At 43.9% G+C, this 19,834-nt stretch overlaps 1 protein-coding gene across 1 annotated transcript in view; it reads right to left on the bottom strand.

Moving 5' to 3' along the window:
- Positions 1–7,051: 7,051 nt before the first annotated feature.
- LOC138762618 (deoxyribonuclease-1-like) overlaps positions 7,052–19,834 on the bottom strand; it is a 32,615-nt gene continuing 19,832 nt past the window's right edge. Inside the window, exons 7-9 of the mRNA XM_069936249.1 lie at positions 16,279–16,436; positions 10,205–10,301; positions 7,052–7,636 (exon numbers count right to left, since the gene is read on the bottom strand). Of these exons, the coding sequence (XP_069792350.1) occupies positions 7,583–7,636; positions 10,205–10,301; positions 16,279–16,436 (309 nt within the window). The 3' untranslated portion in view covers positions 7,052–7,582. The remainder of the gene's footprint in view (positions 7,637–10,204; positions 10,302–16,278; positions 16,437–19,834) is intronic.

Genomic DNA, 19,834 nt, shown 5'->3' with positions numbered 1-19,834 from the left:
GTTTTTGAGCATGTTGCCTGCAGAGTTTCATTAAACTATTGTTTCATTTTAACAAATAGAATGACTACAAGTACTGTTAAATTTGCTTTTAAAGCTTGGTTTGAATCTAGAGAGCATTTTGTCTTGTGTCATGTTGTACAGAGTTCTATTTGAGATGAATTAATAATAGTGCGGTCTGTGTGAAAGTGGTTAAAATTACCCTAACGATACACATCTCCAGTTGCTTCATGTAAATTTTTCATGCAAGATCTGTCTTCTAAGGCACATCCTGGCTGGTAGTTAATGTTTTCCTCATTTCTACACCCTTAATTTCCTCAAAGCTTGAATTTGGGGACCAGTGAGTGGTATGGGTGGAGGTGTGAGTGGTGACAAACTTGGGTTTGAGTGTTTGCTGTTGACAGCATGTCTCTTGGATGAATGCAAATAGTGCTTGCAGCGCTTGCTAAGTCAATAAGGGAAAGCAGTTTGACTAGCATCCACTTCGTTCTGACTAGCCTTTCTTTAATCATGTATAAGTTTTACATTAATGCCTTTGCTGTGCATGTCCATCCCCGGATAGTAATAAACATTGATTTACTTCAGACAGTTTTATTCTTGCTTTCATGTATCTTCCTTTCCCTAGTTGTACAAGCTCCAGTGTTACAACCCTTGGAAGTCTATGCAAATCCATTTCTGGCTTCCTGATCAGTTGGGTGTCAGCTCATTACAGGAAAGATGTGGAAGCTATGGAGAGGGCACAGAAGAGATTTACCAGGATGCTGCCTGGATTAGAAAATGAGGCAAGGTTAGCAGAGCTGAAGCTTTTCTCTTTGGAGCTAAGGATGAGGTGACAATAGAGGTCTAGAAGACTATGAGAGACCTAGGCAGCCAGTGCCTGTTTCCTAAGGCAGGATTAGCAAACATCAGAGGACATTTGTTCAAAGTGAAGGAAGGGAAATTTCGGAGAGACATCAGGGGTAGTTTTTTTTTAAAACACCCACAACAGTTGTGGGTGCCTGGAATGCATTGCCAGGTGTGGTAGGGGCTGGTAGAATGGGGCATTTAAAGAGACTGTTGGGCAAGCACATGGATGAAAGAAAAATAGAGGGTTATGAGGTAGGGAGGGTTTTGTTTTTTTTTGTAGGTATATATGGTCCACGCTGCTGAAGATCCAGCTGCGCTGGATGGGTCACGTCTCCAGAATGGAGGACCATCGCCTTCCCAAGATCGTATTATATGGCGAGCTCTCCACTGGCCACCGTGACAGAGGTGCACCAAAGAAAAGGTACAAGGACTGCCTAAAGAAATCTCTTGGTGCCTGCCACATTGACCACCGCCAGTGGGCTGATAACGCCTCAAACCGTGCATCTTGGCGCCTCACAGTTTGGCGGGCAGCAGCCTCCTTTGAAGAAGACCGCAGAGCCCACCTCACTGACAAAAGGCAAAGGAGGAAAAACCCAACACCCAACCCCAACCAACCAATTTTCCCTTGCAACCGCTGCAATCGTGTCTGCCTGTCCCGCATCGGACTGGTCAGCCACAAACGAGCCTGCAGCTGACGTGGACTTTTTACCCCCTCCATAAATCTTCGTCCGCGAAGCCAAGCCAAAGAAGAAAGAAAGAAAGATATATGGTTTGGAACAACATTGTGGCCCGTACTGTGCTGTAGTGTTCTATCTCAGGTTTAACAATTTAATCAGCCACAACCACTCTGGGATTTCCTCCGTAAACCTCTACTTTTCTTTCCAACTTTAAATGTTGCTTCCTTTTACTCCCCCTAATTTTTTCCACACGATAACCTTTCTGTGAAGTGCATTTGGATGTTTTACTACACATCATTGATTCATGCAGTAACAAAAGTTATGTTCTGTTCTCCATGAACCAAAAGGAGGAAAGACTATCAGTAAGAAAGTATAGGGGCACTGGCAAATTAATGTAGGCTTTTACAAGGATTCACGGATTCTGATGAGAATTCTGTTTTATCTCTCCATCTCAACATTTCAGTAAAGAGGAGTCTGCAATAAATTCAAGAAAAACATCAACCGAAACTTTGTAACTCGTGGATGGAATGAGACCTCCTGCCATGGAAGTGTCAAGGGGAAAAAAATAGATGAATGAACAAGAAAGTGATTAGGGATAGGAGCATAAATCCTGCAAGTTCTCTGTGAAACAAGCCATTTTCTATGAAATTTATTTATTGTTGAAATGCAAATTTCTCCCTTGTAGTGCTATTTATCATCCAGCAGATGGTACAGGTGAATCATTTCTGAATTTGCAGAAAATTTTGTCTTTGTTGAGAAACAATGACTGATGAAGGCTTGCATTTATATTGTGCCTTGTTATGCTTTACACAGTGAGTGTCAAAATCACAGTTCAAGAGAAGTGCTCCCAACCATGACACACCACAACCCTGACCTTGCAGTGGGGTGAGATTTTTTTAAAAATAGAATTGGCTCCTCTTTATGGTCTTATCAACTAGGACCAAAAATAGGCCAAGTGGTCCCTTGAGCCAGGCCCACCTTTCATTGACATCACGGATAGTCATCTACCTCCACCATTTTCCCTTAATATACAAAAATGTTCTGTTTTGAATTCACTCAGTGACTGAACTTCAAAATGCCTCCTTCTTGTGCACGAGCCCATGCCGCCCAATTCCACCCAATGAATGTACAACTCCTGTATATTTTGAAGTGTGGGAAGAAACCAGAGCACTCGTAGGAACCCCACACAGACACAGGGATAATGTACAAACTCCTTATGGACAGCACCAGATTCGAACCCGAGTTGTTGGCGCTATGGTAGTGCTATGCTAACTGTACCGCCCCGTAATAGAGAATATGATAAATTCACTGCCCTCTGAATAAAGAAATTTCTCATCTCATTCCTAAACCTCCTTAACATTCATCTTATAAAACATTTTGTTCCAATTTTCTACAAAATTCCGGCTGAGTGTAATCAATCTTCTTTACAGCAAACCTACCATGTCTGGGACAAGTCCAGTGAATTCTTGCTGTACTGTCTCCCGTGACAAGTATATATTTTCTTAGGTGAGGCCACAAATTGTACACAATGTTCCAGGTGTTACTTCATCAAAGCCACGTACAACTGGAATAAAACTTTCTTACTCTTATCGACAAATTCTCTTCAAATAACAAATGATTAGCCCCTCTAATGACTTGTATCTGCATTTTGGCTTTCAATATGGTCCTTCTTGACTTTTGCTGAAATCTTGACATTTTCTGTGGTCAAAATCAAATCTGATTGACTATCAAGATTCCTTCTTTGTCACAGACATAAAAACATAATATTTGTTTACTTTTGTTTACCCTTAAAGGTGTAGGAAGTGCCCCACTAGTATAGTGCCCATACTGAGAAGAAAAAGAGAACCAAAATAAAGTCCAAGACAGTAAGTGTCTATAGATCCTGCCACTTCCTCTGATACCACTGCCTCCTGTGCTCTTGTCACCACTGTATCTGCATGGCCTGTCAGTTCCAGCGGTGAATCCAAGCATGCATGTCACCCTCCTTGGCCACTGGTTCCGAATCCCCGATGCAATTAGTAAGCTGGGAGCCTTGCCTGCCATTGGCATCCTCACGAATCATCATCCAAAAACCTGGTTCCCATGAGCCAGTCTTTAGAAGCCTGAAGACTGGTGTGTATAATGCACAAAAGTACTGGAGAAACTCGGCAGGTCATCCAGCCTGGTGTGAGTCCTTCAGCCATTGAGCTGCTTGCTAGTCATCTGTGCTCTCCTACCCTGTAAGTTCTCCCAGGCCTCTTCTTGGTGGAGTGGTGTTCTGATTGGGTACCCTGATCCTGCCCAACCTGCAACCTTGTGATATGTGAGTGGAAAGAAAAAGGTTGAGAACCACTGCTCGAAGTGCTTAAATGCTTCATTGCGTCAGAAGTTGCATTGTAAACTCCAGACACCTAGATCCGATTAAGTCTTGACTTTGAGTAATTTTTGTATGGAATTTACTCATTCTCCCTGTGACTGCCAGGTTTGCCACAGTAGTTCTTGGATTCCTCCTGCTAGTGTAAGATGTGTATTTGGGAGATTAATTGCCCACTCTGCGTTATCCTCATGTCTGTGGGTGTTTCGTGATTGGTGTGGGATGTGATGGTATACAGTTTCTGTACTGTATGACTTAATTACCCATTTTACTATAGGAAGATTAAATGTATTGGGTGGAATTCAGATGTGTAGAAAGGGTACAATTCCACTGACAGAAAAATGCAAACATTGTATTCAAGTATTTGTGACATTATCCAGACAAGATCACAAGATAAGGGAGCAGAAGTAGGCTATTCAGCCCATTGAGTCTACTCCACAACTCCACCTTGACCTCAACTGTTTGTCACATCTACTTCCAATTTCCGGCCTTTTCCCCATATCCCTTGATACCCTGACTAATTAGATACCTATCAATCTCCCTATTAAACTCCCCCAATGACCTGGCCTCCACAGCTGCATGTGGCAACAAATTCCACAAATCCAAGACCCTGTGGCTAAAGAAATTTCTCCTCATCTCAGTTTTAAATGGGTACTATCTAATTCTAAGACTGTGTCCTCTAGTCCTGGATTCACCCAAGTGAAACATCTTATTCACATCTACTCTGTCCAACCCTTTCAGCATTCAAAATGTTTCTTTGAGATCTCTCATTCTTCTATACTCCAATGAATACAGTCCAAGAGCCACTAAATGTTCCTCATATGTTAGCACCTGCATTCCAGGTATCATCCTGGTAAATCTTCATTGTACTCTCTCCAACATTATTGCATTCCTTCTCAGATAAGGGGCCCAAAACTGTACACAGTTCTCCAAATGAGTTCTCCCCAGTGCCCCATAGAGCCTCATCAACGCCTATTTACTCTTATACACTATTCCCCTTGAAATGGATGCCAACATAGTATTCACTTTCTTTACTGCCCATCCAACCTGGTGATTAACCTTTAGATTATTATGCATGAGGAAGACCTGCACTTCCAAATTTTGAATTTTCTCTCCATCTAAATAATTCCTGCTTCTAAAATGTACAAATGTACATTTCTCAACATTGTATCTCATTTGCCATTTCTTTGCCCAATCTCCTAAACTGTCCAAGTCTCTCTGCAACCTTTTGGTTTCTTCAACACTTCCTACTCCACCACCATCTGCAAACTTCGCCAAAAAAAGATGCACTCCATAATATACATCAATTTATAAAAAGAAGCAGCCCCAACACTGACCCATGCAGAACACCACTAGTAACTGGCAACCAACCAGAACAGGATCCCTTTATTCCACCCTTTGCTTTCTGCCAATCAGCCAATGCTCCACCCAATCTAATATCTTTCTGATAATTCCATGACCTCTCATCTTATTAAGCAGCCTCTTATGCGGCACCTTATCGAAGGCCTTTTATAAATCCAAACACACAACATCCACAGCCTCTCCCTTGTCCATCCTATTTGAGATTTCCTAAAAACATTCCATCAGGTTGGCCAGGCAGGATCTTCCCTTCATGAACCCATGCTGGCTTAGACCGATCATGTCATGCACCTCAAAGTAGTTCATAATCTAGTCCTTGATGATCGACTCCAATAACTTCCCAACTACCGACGTGAGACTAATAGGCCTGTAATTTCCTTTTTTCTGCCTCCTTTTTTATACAGCGGAACTACATTTGCAACCTTCTAATCCTCCGGTACCATGCCAGAGTCTATTGATTTCTGGAAAATCCATTCCAGTACCTCCACAATCTCTAAAGTCACCTCCTTCAGAACCCGTAGGTGCACCTCATTTGGTCCGGGAGATGTATCTATCTTTAGGCCAATCATCTTACAAAGCACTATCTCTCTAGTAATTCTGAATGTACTTAATTCTGAGACCATGGTAGGTCATGTTTAACCAATCTTGTAGAGTTTTTCTAGGAGGTTATCAAGAAAGTTGACAAAGGAAAGGCTGTGGATGTTGTCAACGTGGACTTTACTAAGGCCTTTGACAAGGTCCCACATGGGAGGTTAGTCAGGATGGTTCAGATGCTAGGTATTCATGGTGAAATAGTGAACTGGATTTGGCAATGGCAAGATGGGAGAAGCCAAAGAGTAGTGGTTGATGATGGCTTCTCAGATAGGAGGTCTGTGACTAGTGGTGTGTCTCAGCGATCAGTGCTGGGACCATTGTTTTTTGTCATCTATATCAATGATAATGTCGTAATTGGATCAGTAAGTTTGCAGGTGACACTAAGATTGGAGGTGTTGTGGACAGCAAGGAAGGTTTTCAAAGCTTATTAGTGGGATCTGAACCAGCTGGAAAAATGGCAAATAGAATTTAATGCAGACAAGTGTGAGGTATTGCATTTGTAAGGACAAACCGAGGTAGGACATACATGGTAAATGGGAACTGGGAATAAGATACATAATTCCCTGAAAGTAGTGTCACAGGTGGAAAGGGTTGTAAAGAGAACTTTTTTTTACCATATTGGCCTTCATAAATCAAAGTATTGAGTACAGGAATTGGGACGTTATGGGAAAGTTGAATAGGACATTGGTGAGGCCAACCTTGCAGTATTATGTGCAGTTTTGGTCACTTAACTACAGGAAAGACACCAATAAGATGGAAGGAGTGCAGAGATTTACTAGGATTCTGTATTTCAGGAACTGAGTTACAGGGGAAGATTAAACAGGTTAGGACTTTATTCCCTGGAGCATAGATATGAGGGGAGATTTCATAGAGGTATTTAAAATTATGAGGGAGACAGTAAATGTGGGTAGCCTTTTTCCACCGAGGTTAGGTGAGATACAAATTAGAGAACATGGGTTAGGGGTGAAAGGGAAAAAAAGGTTTAAGGGGAGCATGAGGGGGAACTTCCTCACACAGAGAGGGGTGGGAATGTGGACAAGCTGCAACCTGAAGTGGTGAATGCAGGTTCAATTTTAACATTTAAGAAAAATTTGGACAGGTATATGGATAGGAGAGATATTGAGGGCTGTGGACTGCGTGCAGGTCAGTGGGACTAGGCAACAAAAAAAAATTGTTCGGCACAGACTAGAAGGACTGAAATGGCCTGTAACGTTCTATGCTTTAATTGTAAATTTTTACATGCAACACAGTAACAAGCCCTATCGGCCCACATGCTCGTATCGCCCAATTACACCCAATTGACGTACTACCCTCGATGGGAGGAAACAGGAGTGCCTGGAGAAAACCCATACAGACACATGGAGAACATACAAACTCCTTACAGACAGTGTCAGTTTTGAACCCCGGTCGCTGGCACCGTTACAACCGTGGACCCACTAAATTTGAAGGTTGTACTTCCTTGAATTTACATGCTCCTAGAATCTGTTGAGTAAGGTTTCCATTGGATAAAAGCAACTGCAAACAATAGTTTCATGTCGTCAGAAGGAATTAAAGCAAGTCAGTTACATTTAAATTTACCAGTCTTGCGAAGTGCAAACTATGCATTTTTATTCCACTGAAATTTTCTGATCATCTCAGAATGATAGGGCTCCCCAATATTAATTAAAACCTTTGATTAAATGCTACTTTCACCCAGTTGCTGCACAGTGTCCTAGTTTTCATTTGTTCCATCCAGATCCTGTTCACTTCTCTCCTGCTAAACCAGTTTGAGCTCCACCTCAACAGGGTAGTGGTCACTGATGTCCAAAGCCTAATTGAAAATGGGGAAAAAAGCTTTAAATATCTGCTTAATATTTATATTTGCATTTATTCAAATGATGTGCATGAAAATATACTCATAAGCAAGAGTTTCCAGCTCTGAATTTTTATTATTTGAATGTAGGATTTGATGTTAACCAGTCTTTTTGGGGAGTACAATGGGTCTGCATTTTTATCCCCCAGATTTCCGGCGTTATCTGTGGGGAGTTTGCACGTTCAGATGTGTTTCCTCTGGGGGCTCTCGTTTCCCACGTCCCAAAATATGTGTTGGTTGCTATGTTAATGAGCTACCATAAGTTCCCCCTGGTACTGGTGGGAGCTTAGGATGGTGCTAAGCTAGTCAGGGAATTGGTTTCAAGCCAGAAATTTTTAAAAAAATTTAGACATACACAGGCTCTTTCAGCCCATGAGCTCATACCGCTTGGAGGTGACACTTCCATGTTCTCGTATTTCCAAATTTCAAAATGTCATCTTCACAAAAATGTAAGCAAAAATATTCTTAATTACTATCTTATTTCCAATAAATCAAACTTTATAGTTGCAGCTGTAAGTAGCTTTAATTTGTTGATAAAAGGAATAAACATTTTGCATAACTTTGCGTTGAGATTTTCATCACATTGAGTAAACTAGGCTATATTTAAAGACATAATGATATAAAACAAAAATAAGAGATGATTAAGATAAAATAAGATGAATTCAAAGAAAAATATATCCAAAGTTTATACCTATGTCATGATTCTTCAAAGAATGAGAGCAAGCTCCCGATACGCCTAGATATTATGACATATGGTGCCATAGTAACACTACAAACAATTCTTATCCTCAAAGGGATAATCATAAAATTAACTACAAATCAAAATCACAAATTTACTCCGCCCAATTGAACTACAACCCCGGGTACTTTTTGAATGGTGGGAGGAAACCAGAGCCCCCCGGGCTAAACCAAAAAGACACGGGGAGAACGTACAAACTCCTCACAGACAGCACATAATTTGAACCCTGGTTCCGATCGCTGGTGCTGTAACAGTGTTGTGCTAACCACTATGCCAACCGTGTGGCCCGAAGTAAGTGAAAGAATGGGTTGAACAGCCTCCCAATTTTGCAGGGAAATGAAAGAAAAGGATGCAACAGTGGTTCTATTTCTCATCTGGACTATCCCTCCCCATAGCTCTGTCGCTCCAATCAAAGAAAAGGGGTAAAAATTCCACCTGGAACAAAGAATGCTACAGCACAGTATAGGCCCTTCAGCCCACCATATTGTGCTGGCCTATATATACCCAAAAAAAAGCCTAAACCCTCCCTACCCCCTAACCCTCTATTTTTCTTCCATCCATGTGGGGATCTAAGAGTCTTCTAAATATCCCTAATGCTTCAGCCTTCACCACCATCCCTGTCAATGGTTTCCAGGCATCCACAACTCTGTGTAAAAAAAACATACCCCGATGTCTCCCCTAAACTTTCCTCCCTTCACTTTGTATAGATGCCCTCTGATGTTTGCTTTTACCACCCTGGGGATTTTTTTAAAAAAAGTGCTGATTGTCTACCTTGTCTATGCCTCTCATAATCTTGTAGACCTCTACTAAGTCACCTTCACTCCAAGGAGAAAAGCCCAAGCTCTGTTAAATCTCCTCTGTGCCCTCTCCATAGCTTCCACATCTTTCCTTTAATGAGATGAGCAGAATTGAGCACAATATTCTTAGTGTGGCCTCACCAAAGATTTATAGAGTTGCAACATCACCTCACTATTCCTGAATTCAATCCCCTGACTATTATACCATAGACCTTCTTGTCTATTTTGCCAACCTGCACGCCAACCTTGCGAGATATATGGATTTGTACCCCAAGGTCTCTTAAGTATCCGACAATTAACCCTGTATTCAGCCTTCTGGTTTCACCTTCCAAAATACATCACCTCACCTCACACTGATCAGGCTTGAACTCCATCTGCCTCTTTTCTGCCCAACTCTGCATCCTCTTATCTATATCCTCTTGTAACTTTTGACACCCTTCAACACTATCCACAACACCTCTATCCTTTGTATCATCTGCAAACTTACTAACCCACAGCTCTACATCTTCCTTTTGTCACTTTTTTTTTTAAATTACAAAGAGCAGGGATCCCAGAACAGATCCTTGCGGTACTCCACTGGTCACAGACCTCCAGGCAAAATACTGTCCTTCCACTACTACTTTTTGCTTTCTCCAGGCAAGCCAATTCTGAATCCACACAGCCAAGGTTCCATGGATCTCATGGCTTTCTGAACAAGTCTCTCATGGGGGACCTTGTCAAATGCCTCACCGAAATCCATATAGATCACATCTATCGTCCTACCCCAGACCTCCTCCGTGCACCGCCGTCATACTTCCCCCTCCCTCCAACGTAACAGACAAATGCGCGTGCTTATATTGCATGGATGCTAGTCCTGCAAGTGGTGGGGTGGGGGGAGGTCAATGAATCATTTGCGGAACAGTGCCTGTGAATGCCCCCCCCCCTCCCTGGCGCCACCCATACCCTACCCTCATCAATTCCTTTTGTTACTTCTGTAACCATTTGACTTACCTGCTCTTCTGTCAGTTGCAGTTCCTCTTGGAAGTTGAAGGTCTTTGCAGAATTTGGAACAATTCCCTGATAAAATGTATTCCCATAAACAACAATCCTGTCAGAGCAACGACACACATAATTAGAGATAGTGAGCGAAACACCAAAGTCTGTAGACGCTGTGAATGTCGTAAAAGCACATCAGTACTAAACACTGGAGGAACTCGGCTGGTGTAGCAGCATCCATAGGATATAAAGATATATTGCCAATGTTTCGGGCCTGAGCTCTTCTTCAAGGAATAAGCAACAAAAAAGACAAAAATATGGGAAATATCAGAATAGAGAAAGTGCTGGCTGGGGGAGGAGGCCAGACCAACACAAGGTGAATATGATAAGGCGAGAGGTGGTGAGAATTGAATTGGGTGGTTGGCCATACAAGATGCCCTTCAGCAGTCTTCCATCAGGCATTCTGACAGCATGTCCTGCCCAACGCAGTTGAGATCACCAAGGTTGAAACTGCTGACGTTCCAGCTCGAGAAAGGACCTCGATATTGGAGACCTTGTCTCGTCAGGTGATCTTCATCGGAGAACAAAGGTGACGCTGCAGTTGATCAAGCTGACGCAAGTGACTCTAATATGGGCACCACGTCTCACATCCATATAGCCAGGCTGATATGACATATAGATACTGAGAAAACAATTTCATTTGTAGGAATAACCATAGAGGATATAATAGTCACCGAGAAAAGCAGTAAGGAATACAGAAAAAATTATTTTAACCTAATGAGGGAGGGATGAAAATCTGGGACTCGCTTGTATGAGGAGTGGTTGAAAGAAATAGTATTGAAGTATATGGGGGGGGGGGGTGAATAAATTAGCATATGAGAAAGAATGAAACAGATTAGCTATGCTAGTGAAACACAGGATTCTGTTGACACTGGTTAAATGAAAAAACTAAATGCTGGAGAAACTCAGCAGGTCATTGTCTTTATGTAGCAACGGTAAAGATACATCACCAATGTTTCGCGCTTGAGCCCTTCATCAAGGTGTGGGGGAACATGAGAGAAGTCCGAACTAAAGGGGCAAGGCGGGGTGGTGAGGGTGGGAGGTGATAGATTGGGGGGGGGGGTGGGGGAGAGTCTAGGCTAGCTGGAGAGAGAAAGTAGGAACTGGAATGACTAGTTAAAGGGAGGAGAGGGGGGGATAAAAGCAAGCTGATTAGTGGAATGCAGTGAACTCAGTGTTCATGCCCTAGGGTTGGAAGGTGCCCAGATGAAAAATTAGGTGGTATTCCTCCAGTCTGGGTGGTCAGGGTGGGGTAGTGTGAAAAACCATGGACGGACGTGTGAGCTTGAGAGTCAGAATTGAAATGGTTGGCTACAGGGAGGTCACTTTTGTTGGAGATGGAGAGGAGGTGCTGGGCGAAGTTGTGTTGGTCTGGCCTCCTCTTCCCCCCCCCCACCTTTTAAGTAGTCATTCCAGTTCCTATTTTCTTTCTCTCTCCACCTAGCCTAGACTCCTGTCGCCTCGTACCCCCCCCCCCAACTATCATCTCCCACCCTCACCACCACCCTTTGCCCCTTTACCCTTTTGTTCGGACATCTCTCACACCTTGATGAAGGCCTCAAGCCCGAAACGTTGGTGATGTGTCTTCACCTTTGCTACGTAAAGGCACTGTTTGACCTGCTGAGTTTCTCCAACGTTTGTGTGCTTTTTCAGATAGTTACGCTGATCAATTTCAAACACTGGACCTACACACAGCATGGTAACAGGCCATTTCAGCCCACGAGCCCGTGCTGTCTAATTTGCACACAATTAACCTACACTCCCGGTACATTTTTAAATGATGAGAAGATACTGGAGCCCCCAGGGAAACCCACCCAGACACAGGCAGAACGTACAAACTCCTTACAGACAGCGTTGGATTTGAACCCTGGTCCAGATCACTGTAAAGGCGTTGCACCAATCCCTACACCAACTGTGCCACCCGTTTAACACTCAAACAGTTCTGTAACTTTAGTCATATAGGTAACTGAAACAAAACCATTGCAAAGAGATGGAATTTTGATGTAGGGCTTTTGAAAAAATGGCCTGGCCAAAGGGTGTCATCTGCAGAAAGTTAAGGGAGGGAAGTTTAGGGAAGAAATCAGGAGCACGATTTTTTTCCACAGAGAGTTGTGGGGGCCTGGAACGCCTTGCCAGGGATGGTGGTGGAGGCTGGAACATTTAGGGGCATTTAAGAGACTCTTAGACAGGCACATGCATAAAAGAAAAATGGAGGGTTATGGAATAGGAAGGGTTTAGTACTTCTTTAAGCTTTCAAACTTGCAACATCAACCATCATGTCAGGTAGGGGGGCAGCAGCTACCTGTGAATGGCACTAAATTCCCCTCCTCAATAGAAAGTACAATCCTGTTCCTACACTGAATCTAAATACTGGAATCCTCTGCCCAACATTTCTGTGAAAGTGCCTCAGCCACATGTGACTCGATAGTAATTAGGGACATTCAACAAGGACTGTTTTTGCAACAGACTCTGGAATGAAGTGTCACACATGGTTTAGGGGAAGCGTCTTCAGTGGACCACCATAAAGTGTCTGCTTCCTTCCTCATGCCGAGCCATTTTTATTAGTATTTCTCACCTTTAAGCCAGAAGACAAACCCACTTAGAACCATAGAAGATTACAGCACAGAAACAGGCCCCTTCGGCCCTTCTAGTCAGTCCTGAACCCTTTTTTTGCCTAGTCCCACTGACCTGCACCCAGTCCATAGCCTTCCACACCTCTCTCATCCATGTACCTGTCCAAATTCTACTTAAATTCTAAAATTGAGCCTGCATTCAGCAAGTTTGAAACAACTTGGACTTTTTCAGTCTTTAGCCGAGATCTTGGATAGTGTCACCCTTGAAAACAAAATGCATTATGATTCATGAGGTAAAAATCAATGAAATCTAAGAGATAACAGTGTCAAAATATTAAAACACCAGAGAATGAGACGAAATAGAAATATTTTTTCAGGCACAATGGGGCTAATCACCTCATGCTGAGTGTAATATTTATGATTCAATGATTCACGTTAATTATGGATTAATATTGCATAACAGATGGCCAAAAGTGGGTTGCAAGAAAAATATCACATGCTGGCAGTACGTTTTATTAAGGGTGCCTTTGAGAGCACGGTCTCGTAGAAGATAATATTACAGTATTCTAGCCTAGGAATATTTTAAAAGCAATCCATGGAGAAAAAGCTTTATGAATAATGCATTAACTTGTTGCTGGCAGTAACACTCTTCAAACTTCTTTGAATGAGATGTTAGATGTGCTAAGCACCTAGCAACAGACTGAGGCCACTCGCCTTGAGCAAAATGAAGTCTTCACTTTCAGCCGGGTTGTCCAAAGTCCATCTGGGTGAGTGGCCAGAAGATTAGTGAGGCACAGGGCAAGTAATTACACAAGCCACTTTCAGGTGCATTCTCCGCCAAGAATGCGCCTGCAGAAGCAGAAGCAGACCTGTGGAATGGTCGTTCAGGTGGCAGCCCTGAAAGCGCTGTGCTGTCCACCTGAAAGGAAGAGCTGCAGGAGAGGTCCCTTGGAGAACCCTCCCGACTCCTTTCGGTGCGGGACGTTGGGGCAGGGGCAGCCGGCACGGGGTCAGGGGAGGGGGGACTGTCAGGCAGCGGAGAGGGGGCCTGTCATGCGTGGGGAGGGGGCTGTCAGGCGCAGGGAATTGGGGCGGCAGCTGATTGTCATCAGCCCGCCCCCTAGCAGCTGCTTTCAGGCAGCCTGCATTCAGGTGCCTTGGGGACTGCTCAGATGCGGAGATTATACCTCCCGGAGGAGGGTTGGTGAGTACTCCTCCAAGCCGCATTTCAGATGGCCTTCTGACAGCCGCATTCGGGTAGAATATGCGGCTTTACATCGGGGTACTCTGGCCACCTGAAAGAGGCTACAGTGGAACAGCTTGTCCAGCTACTTGGTGTTTGAGGGGAGGGGGAGAATTCCTTCGTAAATGAGGAAAGGAAATACATTGAGGGGTAAAAAAAGACAGTGAAGGAGAGGGGACAGCAATAATAATTCAAGTTGATATAATTCCTTTAAAGAAGCAAGGATCTCCCAAGGAGGATTGCCAAAATAAGGCAGTAAAGAAAAAGGTTTGGTCAGAGCATTTTATGAGGAAAGAGCCAGGAAACAAATTATTGCACATAGGCCCTAGGAGATAATGGAACAATTAAATTGTGGGACCAGCAAGAATCTGGAGTTTGGAAGATATGTGGGAAAATTGAAGGGCTGAAGGGGATCATGGAGGCAAAGCTGAGTGAAGGGAAACACAAAAGTCCGCAGTCGCTGTGATTGTAGATAAAAACACCTCAAAGTGCAGGAGGAACTCAGCTGGTCTCGCAGCTTCCGTAAGAGGCAAAGATATATTGCTGAGGTTTCGGGCCTTCTTCAAGGAATAAGCAGAATGAGCCAAAAGCAGGAAATCTCAGAATACAGACAGTGCCGGCTGGGGGATGAGTCCAGATCAACAAATTGGATAGGATATGGGTGAGAATTGATTATGTATGTGGGAAAGGAGACAGGGAAAAAGGAGAGAGACAGAACTGGGGGAAGGTAACGGGGGAGAGGGGGAAATAAGTGGGGGGTGTGGTTTAACGAAAGTCAGAGAAGTCGATATTAATGCCATCCAGTTGGATGGGGCCCAGTTGGAAGATGAGGTGTTGTTGCTCCAATTTATGGGTGGTCTCAGTCTGGCACAAGACTATGGACAGACATGTCAGCAAGGGAATGGGACGGGGAGTTGAAATGGGTGGCCACTGGGAGATCCACGCTATTGCGGCGGACAGAGCCAAGGTGCTCAATGAAGAAATCTCCCAGCCTGTGCCCAGTCTCTCTGATGTAGAGGAGACCACAGGAGATGAGTGAAACCATTGATGGATTTGACAAAACCATAGAACACTACGACTCAGAAACAGGCCCCTTCAGCCCTTCTAGTCTGTGCTGAAGCATTTTATTTTTTGCCTTATCCCACTGACCTACACCCAGTCCATAGCCCTCCATACCTCTTCCATCCATGTACCTGTCCAAAAACAGTGCAAGATATTTAAAAACTTTAGCTGGGGACGGTAACCTGGTGTGGGTTCGGATGCATGCAACAAACTTTTGGAGCAAGTTTGTTGAGAGTGAAATAAGGGGAAACCAGATGCACATTAAGAATACAAGCAAACCCCTGTGTTATGAGGTGGGGGAGGTGGTGTGTTGTGATATTCTATAACGCAAAACCACATCATCTGCTCACACGTCATGAAGTGGGAGTTGAAAGTACAAATACATTTGCATCGATTTGCATCCTTTTTATCCCACATGAATTCTGTGAGAGTGAATCTCATATCCTAGATTTCTTAGACATACAGCACAGTAGCAGACCATTTCGGCCCACGAGTCCGTGCCGCCCAATTTACACCCCATTAACCTACAACCCCTCCACCCGGTACATTTCTAACTGTGGGAGGAAATCGGAGCCCCCAGGGAAAACCCACGTAGACACAGGGAGAACGTACAAACTCCCTACAGACAGCGCGGGTTTCGAGCCCTGGTCCCGATAGCTGGCGCTGCAATAGTGTTGCGCTAACAACTACGCCAACCATGCTGGCCCCAATATCTCAAGTTTTTAAGTAGTGATATGTGAATTCTGTAAGGACCGGATTTTGTAACCCAATGGCTAAGGCTAGAGTTTACAGGTGTGTGGATCAGAAATGTGCTGAGGCAAGAGTGAAGGTGCAACAACAGAGGAACAAACGTCACCTCATGGACAAGAGGTCTGAAGATCTTCGCAGTGGGTTGGGGGAAGGTGAAAGAGTCATTAAGATTAAAAACAGTTTGTTTTAAAATTAAACTGTTCACAGAGTCAAGGATAAAATCAGCCCTCTGAAATGCAGAGTTTGTAATGATGTTCAATAAAAGTCAGCTTATCAATGGCCTTGAAGGTCTTTTCATTCGTAAATTGACCAATTAAATATCAGGATGACTAAAGCCCTATAATAAACTCTGTATGCCAAACACTCTACCCCTGTTCTCCACTCATCCTTGTGATCTTCACCTGTCATAGGCCTGGTCCGTGCTCAACCTTGCAGTAGTGTCCTCATCATCTCCAATCAGCCAATGGAAATTACTGTCTGTTCTGAGCCGTATTGTTTTCATCTTCCTCTTCGATACATAGTCTCCATCAGCATTGAAGTCTCCAAGTATCATAATGTTCTGTGGAAAGAGGAAAGCTGTGAAGGGCGGGGGGGTCTGACACAAATTCAGCTTCTGCTATGTGCTTGAGTCGCATTATTTTGCTCACTATTTAAACATTACAACTCATTGACTTCACTGTTTACTTTAAATATGTTCCTCTCCAGGAAGAAATTTAATATATATTTTTAGACACAGCACGGTAACAGGTCCTTCCAGCCCATGAGCCCCAGATACCCCAATTAACCTACAATCCCTGAACAGAATCTATCACGTCAAAATATAAACCAAACACACCAAGCATGTTCCTGCTAATGCATTAACAGTTATTTCCAGAAGCAAATGTTTTGTATAATGTGTAAAATAAACTGTAAAGGTTTCCAGAGTCTGTAAAGGCTTTGTTGAGTTAGAGCAGGTTCACCAGGTTGATTCCATGGATAAAGGGATTGGCCTATGAGGAGAGAGTTGAGTCGTCTGGGACTGTAATTGCAACAGCACTGATGTACCACAGCTTACAACCAAATAAAGAACGCCTTGTACACACACACATTTCTTTTAGCACACCATGAAGTCGACTTTCTTATTCACTAGACCCAATATTGCATTCTTCAACTCCCCAAACACCACCCAGCTAAACTCCTCTGCCCTTCTCATTGGCTCACTGTCACACAGGTGATCCCAATGCTCTCACTCTCCTCCTGCGTCTGAGATCCATCACCCGTACACTGTTGCTTAGCACACCCGTGCATACGCGCTATTACCCCGTATGTCATTTTGCTTACATCATCAGCGGCCAGCACTGCTCCAGACAAAGATAAGTATGCCATGCAAGGGGAAGCGATTGATTGGAACTGTCCTGCTACATAATGGTCCAGAGGGCAGGCCTCGTATGAGAGTGCAAAACAGGTGATGGAGGGTCCGACTGACAAGGGTGCAACTAGTCATCTGACTCTGGCTCCGACACAGAACGTGGTCCACCGATATACACTGGCTTCAACCTGTCAATGGAAACCGTGACAGCTTTTCCATTCCTGTCAATCACAAAAATCTTCGGTTGGCATCATAAGACCTGAAAAGGACCGTCATAAACAGGCTGAAATGGTTCTCGAACAGCATCACGCCAGAGGAACATGAGTACAGTGTTGTAAATCACCCAGCAAATACACTGCAGGTGATGCCTGCCGCGTAGGAGTAGGTTTTCCCGAAGACGATCGACATAACTAGCCGGATCACAGAGAGCTGTACTAGTACTTGAATTCACAACCTGGCAAGGTTAATGTGGTGCCATATACTAGCTCTCCCGCTGAACATCCAAGATCTTGAAATTGGGGATGTTGTATCGGTCAGGCACGGTAGAATTGTTCAGGGCACGATAATCCACAAGGCTGTCAAACCCCAGATGCTATTTTTTGGAGCTGTATGCAATGGTGAAGCCCAGCAGCTGTCAGATCTTCAGACTATGCCCAATTCTTGCATGTGGTCGAATTCCGATTTCACAATTTTAAAGACGGTCCAGGGGTAATCTACAAGACTGCGCTACCACCAGAAGACCCGGGGGAAAAAAGTTTTAGTCGTCCCTCATGGACTCGTTATGTGCACAGTTTCATAACTCCAAAGGAAATGGGCCAATGACAATTTTTCTTAAGCTTAATATTTCAGTAACAATTGGGTCTAGAGCAGTGGTTCTCAACCTTCCCACTCACATTCCACCTTAAGCAATCCCTTACTAATTGCAGAGCACTAGGAATTACTAGAGGAGGGGGAAAGTTTAAAAACCACTGGTCTACAGCCTTCCTCCTTACTATCAACCACAGAGCACGTTTTGATACCAAATATTAGTAGGATTCATAATCTTGAGGATCCAGTCACCAGAGAACCAGCGGAGGCTGTAAAGCAAATGATTATTGATCTATTAGGAAACACAGGTTTACATTTTGGAAGGGAGGCATTTCAAATGATTCTAAGCCACTGAAAGATTCAGAGGGATGGAATCAAAATGCAGTCTTTGAAGAACTTTCATCCTGCCGGGTGTCATTGACACTTTCAATAAAGAACAGTAAAGTGATCTGGGATGGATGAATTAACAAGAGCCTAATTGTGCTCCTGTCCTAATTGTTTTGTGATCTATAGGCAGGTAATTAGAACCCGAATTGACTGGTTGGTAATTACCTGTGAGCTGTTAAAAAAAGAGTGTGAAACACAAAAGCTGCAGATGCTGGAATCTTCGACCCAGTCCTTACATTTACCTGGATTGTGTCTCACACCTCTCTCCCTTTCCTTGACCTCCCTGTGGCCATCTTGGGGGACAAAGCCTTTGAGTCTCACAGCAACCTCTTACTGCCCTGTCCCGTCAGTAAGCCATGCCTTTCTCACAATAACTCTGTCTCTGCTGCCTTGATTCCCAGGGTGAGGCCTTCCACTCCAGGACATCTAAAAGTCTTCTTTCTTTAATAAACATAGATTCCTTCTTGCTGTCATTGATACCCGTATCTCCCCCATTTCTTGTTCTTCTATGCTTAGAACACCTCCCTCCTGGACGGTTAAGGACGGATACCCTCTGTTCCTCACTTTCCACCCCATTAGATTCTGGATCTGACGAAATATCCTCCAATACTTTCGACAATGTCAGCACTATCCCACTAGTACCCACATCTTCCCCTCTCCATTCCCTCTGCCTTTCACAGGGATAAGTCTCGCCAAGATTCCCTGGCCTGCTCTTCCCTCTCCACCCACCCTTTTACCCCTTGTCCACTTCCCGCTGTAACCACAGAAATTTCCCCTTGTCCCTTCTTCTTCCCCACCCCACCACCACCATTCAGGCCCACAAACTGACCTTTCAGGAGGAGGCCGAGCTTCCCAGACCTCACCCTCATCGGCTGCCTTTGCTGGACCTAGTCTAGCCTCCTCTCCTTTGGTGGGAGTGAGTGCACATTGGATAATGGCTTCACTGAATGCCTGTACTCTTCTTGTGACTTTTAACTTGAGTTTCCTGTAGCCAACCATTTTAACCCCACAGCGATGTGTCTGTTCATGGCCTCGTCCATTGTCAAGGTGAGGCCAAACACCAACTTGAAGGACAACACATCATATTTGCCCTCATCAACCTTAAACCAAGGTTCAGGTCCCGCACTGATTGTAAGGAGTTTGTACTAACGGCGGCAGTTTCAACCTTTACAGTACCAGTGATCAGGACTGGGGTTCGAGTCCCGCACTGTCTGTAAGAAGTTTGTACTAATGGCGGCAGATTCAAAGCATGCCTGACATCGGGAGTTGCCAGTCCTCAGAGCACCGGATAATAGAGGTTCAACCTGTACAAGAACAGCGTTCTCCAGTCTTCAGTGCAACGCATGCAGGCATACAACCAGACATAAAACACATGCAGACAAACAATACATATGCAGGACAAGTATTATATCTAT

This window comes from Narcine bancroftii, chromosome 5, assembly GCF_036971445.1.
Source record: "Narcine bancroftii isolate sNarBan1 chromosome 5, sNarBan1.hap1, whole genome shotgun sequence".
Lineage (NCBI taxonomy): Eukaryota > Metazoa > Chordata > Chondrichthyes > Torpediniformes > Narcinidae > Narcine > Narcine bancroftii.
The sequence above is the reverse complement of the archived record's forward strand: the minus strand, read 5'-3'. Positions and strand labels throughout refer to the sequence as shown.